General features: G+C 36.3%; 2 protein-coding genes across 2 annotated transcripts; one reads left to right on the top strand and one right to left on the bottom strand.

Moving 5' to 3' along the window:
• Nucleotides 1–23: 23 nt before the first annotated feature.
• Nucleotides 24–8681, bottom strand: LOC100186620 (organic cation transporter protein-like). Its single transcript, XM_026839495.1, has 11 exons — nt 7721–8681; nt 6883–6979; nt 6307–6474; nt 5135–5238; nt 4577–4731; nt 4065–4254; nt 3274–3403; nt 2656–2800; nt 1826–2002; nt 1212–1320; nt 24–425 (listed from the first exon to the last, which is right to left on the bottom strand). Exons 1-11 carry the CDS (start codon nt 8005–8007, stop codon nt 284–286), a joined length of 1704 nt encoding a protein of 567 aa, XP_026695296.1. The 5' UTR covers nt 8008–8681; the 3' UTR covers nt 24–283.
• A 1111-nt stretch (nt 8682–9792) lies between these two features.
• On the top strand, nt 9793–10835 carry LOC100176401 (methyltransferase-like protein 27). The gene has a single exon (XM_002129777.5). The coding sequence runs from the start codon at nt 9870–9872 to the stop codon at nt 10566–10568; it is 699 nt and encodes a 232-aa protein (XP_002129813.1). The 5' UTR covers nt 9793–9869; the 3' UTR covers nt 10569–10835.
• The last annotated feature ends 12 nt before the right edge of the window (nt 10836–10847 follow it).

The following is a 10847-nucleotide window of genomic DNA, read 5'->3' as shown; positions in this document are numbered from 1 at the left end:
TGCTATGTATGATGAATGACAGTTGTTTAAGCGGCCGGGCTTTTATTAGATTTTATGTTAAATTGTTATTGATCAATAAATTAAAGGGTTTGGTAAAATTTTGAAGAATTCATACAAAGTTTGGCAGACATTCAAGTTAAGAACCTCTGATCTATTTTAGATTGTGTGTAAAAACAAATCAATCGTTTTCCCCGCGGTTAAACGCCCGTTTATAATCAAGACGTAACAAGCAATTCTCTCGTATCGAGACGCTTTTACTGATTGCAGCCCTTTTCGGCGTTTCCTAGTCTATAATCCACACTCGTAGTGTTAAGAGATTTCTTACACTTGTCAGCCATGGTATGATATACTGTAGTTGCAAAGTAAAAGGTGTAATAATGCTACCAACTCGTGCTGCCATTGATCCCAAACCAACAGCTGTGCTTCTGCAAAAAATAGATAATAATAATAACAATGTTATAATAACTTTATTTGTCTCTTCGATTACGGTAGCGAAAATTAGAAATATTTTAAATGAAAAGATAGGCTATAGCATCAAAGCAGCAGTTGTTAAAATACGCTTACAGTTAGAAACATATTTACAAGATACTTGTAAATTATGTGTAGTCAGATTAATAATGCTCTTATGGTACGCGTATTTTTAATAGAATGTTCCAAAGTCCTTTTCAAACAGTCTTCATCAGAATATTATACCATTCAAAGCTAGTATCGCCTATACAAAGTGACTTTTTGCGCATTTGAGTGTTATTGCCTAAAAGTTATGCAAAATAAATTTGTCAATAGAACTGTATTGGATTCATAATATGCCTGCCAGCCAATGTTTGAATACATCATCATGAATGATGTTATTACTAAGTATGAACAAACTGTTGAAGAATACATGAACATAGGATACATCAAGATTACTACAAGATGTTGGCAAAATGTTGAAACATGAATATACGTGAGTACAAATTTAAAAGTACTGTTTTAATAGCTCATTATGGCTTTCCGACGCTATACACGTTTTCTGGTGCAACGTACAATTTAACAGAAATGTCACACCGCAAAACTTAAGGCTTCGTAGTGAAGCAGACTTATACGAGTCTTATGCCTCTAACGAGTTACCTTATGGGTTTTCCATCGTAGTGTACAATGTATTAAGCTGTTATATTTACACGGACTACTATATTTTAATACACTAGGAAAGTAAAAAAGTAAAATATATTTACCTGACTACTGTAGGATATAGCTCTGCTGTATAGTTGTAAATAACAGCATAAGAACCTGATACGGCCATCTTTCCAATAAGAGCGAATGCAGTGCCAAGGTTAATTAAATCTGTAACATAACAATTGTTATTTATAACCTGGTTGGTAGCAACATGTTTAACAACTGTTGTTTTGTCGTTATATTCTGTCTTTTCGTTTAAAATATTTATAAATCTCCGCGACCGTAACCGAAGAGAGACTTATAGTATTAGGCCTATTATGTGTTTGAATGTAAATTTGTGTTTATACGAGCAAATTCTTATAAGTTCTAAGGATATATCAATGTCATATAGACACAGTATAGTAGTTGTTTTTATTATAGAGTTTTCCTATTGTGTTAGCCAATACGTGTACTGCAAATGCGAAAACAACGGGATATATTTAGTCGTTAAACATAATCCAAACTGTAAATCTAGATTTTGACTTACGTTTTAGATAAACCAAAACGCAATAAACTCTCATTGAGTTACACCCAATTGTTTAAAATGCTTTGCTGGGTAGAAAGACACGGCTTACCGTATGCAACGGGTGCATTTTACGAAAAAAAAGCAAAACAAAAAACCTGTACTACATACCTTGGTTATTTTCTGAATATTGATTAACCACTGTGGCGGCCAAACAAGCGACGCCTCCAGTCAGTAAACATATGCAGAGTATAATACGTCGTCCGAATCTGTCCATCGTTAGAATTACAAAGAGATAAGCTCCGAACTCTACCACTCCGTTCAGTGTGTTGTTCACAAAGTCGTCGCCTGTGTTTATTTTTGTGCGTATTAATAAACGGTGTGTGTCGCATGCTCACTGTCGAGTTATACCATAAGCGTTTTTCTGATATTTTCTGTGTCTTATACACCAGATACACATTGTATATTCATACACCTCATTCTCACTGTCAGGTAATAACATAAATGGCTTCTTATACACCAGACACACATGGTGTATTCATATACACCATGCTCACTGTCAAGTTATACCGTGCTTGGGTGTCGTGTCATACACCAGACACGTTTTCTGATACACCAAACACACGTTTTGTATATTTAGACCTCATGCTATATGCAAAACACGCATACATGCCTACTTTGTAACTTCGCATGGCCGAAATACAATCGTTATAACATGGATACTGTGATTGATACACCTCGAGCTTAGGGGTTACCACGTATGTAACTTTGTGGGTAATTTGTTTTTCTGTATACCCAACAATTTTAACAACCAATTAGTGACCACTGAATTGGAGTAATTACCGTTAAGTGTCTTGCCCAAGAAACACATACTCCGACAACAGTAGCAGCGACGAGCCTTAAACCCATAACCTCTGGGTTAAACTGCGCGCTAACCACTGTGCCACGGCTGCGGGATTGGATTTGTACTTCAGTTCAAAATCTCAGCACCGAACACTTACCTGCTAGTGAGCCAGCGTTCAACGACAAGCCATAATAAACCAGTGAGTTGACGAACCAGTTAAACATCATGTTAATAGTAATAAGTCGCATTCGACGTCGTCTGAACAGCTCCAATGGAGAATAAGAATTAGAACTGTCTTCGCTCTGCGTAGAGTTATTTTATAATGTAATAACGATTAAAATAACTTTTGTTTGTCTCTTTGATTACGGTAGCGAAGATTGAAAAATAGTTAAAACGAAATAAAAAGATACAGCCCTAAAACGCCACGCGAGATAAAAGCAAGTTGCATTTATTTATTCATTTTCATTCAGCACTTCTTCTAAATCTATTGAGAAGGCCGCGTATTTTAAAAGGAATAAAATATTTCTATACGATAAATATAGATATAGATATAGTAGGGTGGGGGAAGATGGGACACCGTAAGCACGTAACATCCAAATATCCTGACCGCGTTTTAAACAATTAATAACGGTTTATGATAGTCATAAGGACATGGTTTTATAATTTTTAGATTGTTTTTTTTGTTTACTAATAAATGAGATAAGAAAATGAAATGTAAATGTGTCCCATCTTCCCCCACTCTACTATATACAAAGCAGTACGAATATATATTTACCACCGATAGCTCTTGCCCTGCCTTTTCCGCTCGTTGCCAAACGTCGTCAGATAAATGATTTCCGTTTCTTTTAGCCATCATCTCACTTATCTTCTTACCTTTAGCAACTTTGCCTTTGGAAAACAGCCACCTATGTGAAGTAAATATATAGTACTGTGGGGTAAGATAGGACACCTAAAGCACAAAATGCTCAAATATGCTTATCCTGTTTTTATCAATTAACAATAGTCTATGGGATACGGTTTTATGATTCTTTGAATGTTCTTTGTTTGCTTCCAAATGGGATGAGAAAACAGTGTCCTATCTTCCCCACCCCGCTGTATGTGTTTAGTAAAAAAACGTATTGAAATTACGCCAAAGATTGAAAGACACCAAAGCATTCCCGTGTTATTAACTTAATCATACATTAAATCGAAAGCAAGCATGAGGTTAAAGAATAATATGTGTTTTGTCTGTGAATGCACTCGTGTTTAAACGACAGTAAGCATGAGGTGTATGAATATTGTATGTATGATTGGTGTATGGAAATAAACCCATGTAATAACTTGACAGTAAGCATGAGGTGTTTGTGTGTACCACTTGTGGCATAGAAGACAACTATGGTATAACACTAAAGTGAGCATAAGATGTACATAAATACACCATGTATAATTGGGGTGTATAGGAAAACATTTATGTTATAATTCGACACTGAGCATGCGGTGTATGAACAGATTATGCATCTAGTAACCTAGCGATGTTACAATCCGCAGCAAAGCAGACATGTTATTTTAGTAATGTGAAGCACCTACCTTGGAGACTCTGGTAAAAAGAACCAAAAAAATACAAAAGGCAGGGGAACGAATGAAATAGCAAGTTGTAAGTCTCTCCAATCTCTCCAAGCATAAGCGAATCCGGATAAAGTCATGTAACCGACAGCGAATACAGCTTGTACATTTATTCCTATCATGGTACGCCACTTCTCGCCTGTTATTTCCATTACTATAAAAAGAAATGGTTTTATAGTAAAGAATCGAATATATAATAGGCTGGGAGAAGATGGGACACATTTAGAATATCCAAATATCCTGATCGTGTTTTAAACAGTTAACCGGTCCATGGGAGTCGTAAGGATATGTTTTTTAATTCTTTAAGTTTTCTTTGTTTCCTACCAAATTAAACGAGAAAATAGAATAGAAGATGTCCCGTCTTCCTCCCGCCTAACTATTATTTATATATATACCCCCCCCCCCCCCCCCCCCCATATATATATATATATATATATATATATATATATATATGCTACCGAGACTATTGTACGTACCATACACAAAGCAAGCAATGTAACCAGCTTGTAGAAACAAAGCCAATGTAAATCGTAGAGCAGCAAACCCGACCAGGTTAGGGGCAAACGCGCAGCCAATACCGATAGCAGCCATTGCAAGTTGGCCAACTAACATGGTGGGGCAACGGCCGAATCTGTATTTATTAAAAAAAACGAGTTACTGAAGTAATATTTGGTAATATTTTTTATTATGCATTTGGTTCTTGATTGTTTTGATTTGTAAGTCCCCGCTTATGGGTTAAAGTCTCATGCCTATAGTGTCTGGCTGATTATGTCTTCCAAGATACATTGAAAATTATAGAGGTAAATGGTATACACGTATCGTCGTGTAAAATGAGCATCTAACAGTGTATTGGTTCGTAAAATAAACGGCTAACAGTGTACCGACTCAGCACGAAAGACAATCAAAGTCGCAATCAATATTTAAACGAATGACGCACGATAACCACATCATTAAATGTAAACGCATTGGACTTTGCATTGCTAAACAAACACAATTCGGGAGAGTTTAAATTTACGAGTTCAACATTTACGTACATATCAGCAATGTTCCCACCCACAAGGGAACCTAAAAGCACACCAGCAAAGAAAACGGCCGTCACTACGGACCCAATGATCACGTCGTCGCATACTAGATTCCACTGCAAACAGAAGCATTAATATATAGTGGAGTGGGGTAGGATGGGACACCTTTAGGACATAATGTCTAAATATCCTGATCGCGTTTTTAAATAACAACAGTATATATATAAGGCGTGACGTATATAGTAAGCTGGAGGGAGATCGGACACCTTTTCGTTCTACTTTCTCGTCCCATTTGGTAGTAAACAAAGAATATTTAAAGAAATATAGAACCGTATCCTCACGCCTCTCATAAAACGTTGTTATTGTTTAAAACACGATCAAGATATTTAGATATTATGTGCTAAATGTGTCCTATCTCACCGCACAGTACTATATTATATATTATTGCCTTCAGCTGTATATATATACTGTAAGTGTGCAAGCTTAAATAATTATAAATAAGTTTCATCATTGCTACGTAAAGTTGTAACACATTTCTTTAATTTTTCAAAAGTTTGCAAAAGAAAACATCAAAACGATACGAATATGCCACGACCCTTAAATTACCCCATGTGTTAATTAAGTCAATACTTGCTTACAGACCGCAAAGCGCATTGACTGTTTGATTTATAGGGTTGGTGCAAGTCATGTTTGCCGAGTAAATGCATAACTAATCTCCATTTTGTATTTTATCTGCTGAGGTGTGGCCTCGAACGCGACAGCTTTGAATAGCCAACCAGTTAAAAATCTACTTTTTATACGGTTGGTGGGTTTTTTTGTTCGCCACATTTGACATGCAGACAATATAAGGCACACACTGAAACACAAACAGGCCAAATGCAAAGATTTCTATTAATAACACCTTTATCACATTATATCCAAACATCTTGGTCGTATTTTAAACAATTAACAACAGTCTATGGAAGTCGTATAGGGATACAGTTTTATAATTTTTTAACGTTCTTTGTTTACCACAAATTGAGACGAGAAAATAGAATAAAAATGTGTCCCATCTCCCCCCGTCCTATATATCTATATAGCATATAGCTTCTTAAAATTTTGCCCAAATATTTTTCGTGATTTATATGTTACTATGTTGACGTCATGAACTGTGACGTCATAATTTATGACGTCAACATACCTACCTCAGTTGTAACAGTGCTCGTATATACTGACGTATCGTAGTAGAAGCCCTTGTCACATTTTATAGGGATAACTTTTGGCGGAATAGGTGGATATGGCGAAATACAGTTCAGTTCACCGGGTGTACATGACGTCAAAGAGTAATTATAACGTTTACATTCGTCATAATCCTGTAAATTTGAAAGTAAATAAACATGTTAATGTTCGAGTATTGGAGGTTTGTGATGTAACGACTGGCATTGTGACGTAACATGCATGTATGTGAAATTATGTTGTAATTAAATGTTTGGGCCTTTTGAGTATTAATATATATACTGTTACTGCCAGGCGTATTATACTTGTATTGGGGATCAGTTTTTTCCGGTAGGGATACAGTTTTTTTGAGTAATATGTTGTATTTTATCAATTAAAAGAATATTATTTCCAATACGGGGGTTATTTTGATTATTTTTCTAATAAAACAAGCGCGTTTGGGATTATTTTAGTAAGGCCTTTACAGTTTTCTAAATTATTTTTGACAGTGTTGCCCTAAAGTGCCGCAGTGTTTCCGAGTAAAAAAAGTTTTCGGATATAATCACCCCCGTCCGAGTGTCCAAAGGCAGAGTGTAATTCTTCAGTTGGGCCTCGGTTAGGTTTGGGTAAAGAGAGCTGTCGTCCAGCGGGGGTAGAGCACACCTGTGTGTGTTAAAATTTCAGCCTTATAATTCATAAGACCGTGGACCAAGGTTCGAACCCTGGTCCCGGTAGTAAAATACGGTTTTCTGAAGAGTTTCTTTGGGTCGAGTTGGTAGTAGGTTCAAAAAACTGTGTGCTGGTAGTTTTAAGATATTTTCTTTATGAAGAATATATGTTTACACGGGTGTTGCATACCATTAAGAGTCGTTTATGGTACCTCGTGCTCACCATCCAGTTCCCATAAGGTTAAGGTAAATCCATGGTTGTCATTTGGGGCCAGATAGGGGTAAAAACGAACGTGGAATAAAAGCGTACAGAAGAAATACAGTATACTGAAGGCAGTATAAAAAAGACTTATTTTATTTATTCTTTGTGTACATACGTAAAAATAGTGTTAGACAATTTATTAGAAGACTATACCATACCGAAAGATTCTATAAACGAGTCTATGCAATGGCGAGCCTTGAACCCGGTATCTTCAGTTCGGTGTTATAAGTTCAAACGGGCCCAATTTTATTAGGAATATAGAATTACTTTGGACATTATGGCAACTTACAATAAATTCACAAATTATATATTTTATTAAGCAAAATGTGTGAGTATAACCAGTACGGTACGAAAATTTTAATAGGTCTTATCAGAGTCCGTTTGACTCTGGGTCTTATAGTACGTTTATGTGTTAGAGGCAAACGAAATTTTAAAATTGTCCAAAAAATAAAATGTTGTAAGAAAGTCACTAACCTGTGAGAGGGGGTTGCCGCTAAAAATACCGAAGCTACCTGGTTGATTCCACACGGTATTGTCACCCAATATGCCATCATTACTAACAGGAACTGATACTTTCCCAGTGCCCCAATTTCACGCATTACCACACTGTAATCAATGCGATACTTCGAACTGCTAGACGTCGTCGAATCGGCATCAAATGTGACGTCACTTTTCATTACGTCATCATTCTTCTCGTTACCAATATTTACACCTACGTCATTGACCGATGTCGCCATAGCTTGGTTGTCATACGACGACATTACTTTTAGCTAAGCAAATACCCTGCGTTTAAAAATTATGAAACTGCATTTAATCGGACCGGAAAACAGCAAAAAACTCGAAGACTATATAACTTTTGTATCGGACCTGCAGTTTAAAATTCTTTATAGCTAAGGCAAATGCTTTTTGTAAGCATGAGCATTTTAACACAAAAACTTTGCATTAGTCGACTCTTTGTCCAAACGCATCTGAAAATTTGCTGAGGTATTGTCTAATATTTATACGCAAGCATTGCCCCGCAAATATTTGACTAATGAGCTGCGTAGATTAATTATTGAACTGGCGTAACTTATGCAATTTCGTTTTGCTTGTTATATACTAACCACATAGGCAACGAAGAACATGTTTTTTATTTGACTGATTATTTTAACATGTTGTTGTGAAAAAATATTATACTGTGTCGGTATTTTTATGGGGGGTATATGACGCTAATTTTGTCCAATACGTTGCCATGTACAGGAAGTCGCTGTTATATATAATATTGTCCGCTTATCCTCACAATATCGTGCAATATCTTCAGCAACTCGAATATGGGCATTATTTTGTGTATCAACGGACAAATAAATCAAATTTTAGTCACGTCTGCTTATCCACACATTACACCAGCTTCAGGGTAGGACAGCCAGTTCTTTTACCTGACACTCTTTCCCACGCTTTGTAGCCATATAGTGTTTTAATATAGTTCTGTTCGGAAAGTTTAGACACTTTTAGTACATAATAACAACAATTTATGATCGTGTTTTAAACAATTAACAACAGTGTATGGGAGTCATGAGAATACGGTTTTAGAATTATTTGAATAATCTTTTTAACCACCAAATAAGACAGGAAAATAGAATGAAAAGGTGTACTATCTTCCCCGCCCTGCTATACGTATTGTTTTGCTTTTGATTCCCCCTTTCGCTTTTGATTCCCCCCTGATGTCCCTATTTCTAATAGTACAAACACGTGTGCTCTAGTCCTTATATTGGGTTACTGATTTATTCTAGTTAAACTTAAGAAATCTGCTTGTGTTTGCTTGCGGTCACGTTTGTAGTTTTACTTGTAAAATTCCACGACGGCGATATGGTTAGCTGTAATTTTATAGCGATATACCTTTCAATACGTTACTAATTCCGATGTCAATATATCAAAACTGCAAGTCTCTGCGTGCCTTTCCGTAGGTCTCAACCATATTATAGAATTCCATGAGATAATAATGGGTCAAATAAGACATATGCAACTTGGCGTTGCCCGTCGTTGGACACATTGTTGCCTGTCGTTGGATGCAGATGGAGTCCTACGGGTCAAGAATCGGGAGAGAAAACGGGACTTGGTCGGAACACTGGAGTCGGAACACGATAAAAGAACTTCACTACCGCGAGCACGTCACTTCCGAAAGTACAAGGGTGTTGGGGTAATGGGCCAATTCTGTCCTAAAATTCTCACGGACCTCATCCATACAGAATAGAATATAAGAGACGAATTCGCTTTTAATTAAGTATATTCGACGATTGGTAAATAGTATACTTAATACTTGATGTATGTTGCTATTATTTTCTGTATTTTTAACTCTGGGTATGATTAGAAAATCTTTTGTCCCCTGTTAGAATGTTGTAAATGCGTTTTTGATGTCAAAAATCCCCGCGCAAAGGCGCGCATAACTTTGTTCCCGCGCAAGTAGGTCAGTTCTTCTAGTGACGTCTTTGCTTAAAAAATACTATTTTTTTGGTTAAAACTGTTAAAATATGGTGTAATATTTATTCTTCACCATTTTTTGTAGTTGCACGTTAGTGTTATAGTTTTTACTTAAAAATTTTGTCAAAATACCTCACAAGGTTTTTGTTGAAATACCTCACTAAAAATGTCGGCTGACGATCAGAAATATAAACAGCTCTACAATAAAATCTACGGGACCTATATTGACGTTAGTAGCACTGAAAACACAGTGAGTAACTATACAACATTGGCAAAGGACTACGAGACCGATTTCGTGGGACTCGGTTACGAAACGCCTCGAGTAATTGCCCAAACTGCATTGGAATTAATTCAAGACCAAAAAAATTCAAAATTTCTGGATATCGCCTGCGGAACCGGGCTCGTAGCGCAAGAGCTTCGTAAATCTGGTTTTAAAGGTGGTATTGATGGAATAGATGGCAGCGCTGGTATGCTAGAGTTAGCTAAGCCTAAGAATCTGTATAGCCAGCTAAAAGAGGCTTTCATATACCCTGGTATTGACATGCCATTTGAAAATAATGCATATATGGGTGTTGTGTGCTCTGGTGGATTTGGTCCAGGCCATTTAGACCCTAAGGTGTTGGTGGATCTAATTCGGGTATGCGTTTCTGGCGGAGTTATAGTTTTCGCGACAAGGTTTAACGCGGTGGCAGGTGAATATGTTTCTGCACTGAACAAAGAAATAGAGAGACTGGAAGAGAATGGTTTGTGGAAAAAAGTGAAAAATTTCACGACGACTTATTTTGATTACGACTTTTCCAACCAAGAAGATCCAACCAAGTCCGAGCCTCTGTTAGCTTCAATCCACTGCTACAAAAAGATGTAAATGCCTTTAAAATTCACCCATAATCTTATTTTCAGCTGTAATTTTGACATTTTTTTATGTTTCGGTCTGGCTTGGTTCTTTTTAGTATTTTTGCTGTGCGTACTTTAAAATTATAAACTGTTATTAGCTTTTTTAATCCATCATTGGTTTTAAAAAATCTTATTTTTGTGTAGTTTAATTAAGGTACCTGTCAACTGTTTCTGAGCCAACTTAAACATTAGTGTAAATAATAATTTATTAACTTCAATACAGCTTTAATTATGATTATATTTTGTCCGG

This window comes from Ciona intestinalis, unplaced genomic scaffold (genome assembly GCF_000224145.3).
Source record: "Ciona intestinalis unplaced genomic scaffold, KH HT000329.1, whole genome shotgun sequence".
NCBI classification, from domain to species: Eukaryota; Metazoa; Chordata; class Ascidiacea; order Phlebobranchia; family Cionidae; genus Ciona; species Ciona intestinalis.
This window is presented reverse-complemented; position numbering and strand designations above follow the sequence as displayed.

Excerpts from the sequence above, each read along its gene's own strand:
- LOC100176401 (XM_002129777.5), top strand. The coding sequence starts at position 9,870 with ATGTCGGCTGACGATCAGAAATATAAACAGCTCTACAATAAAATCTAC.
- LOC100186620 (XM_026839495.1), bottom strand. The coding sequence starts at position 8,007 with ATGTCGTCGTATGACAACCAAGCTATGGCGACATCGGTCAATGACGTA. Across the intron at positions 6,475-6,882 it reads CTTTGGACACTCGGACGGGG|GATTATGACGAATGTAAACG; the intron begins GTGATTATATCC and ends TCAAATTTACAG. Across the intron at positions 2,801-3,273 it reads CAGGGCAAGAGCTATCGGTG|AGCGAAGACAGTTCTAATTC; the intron begins GTAAATATATAT and ends AACTCTACGCAG.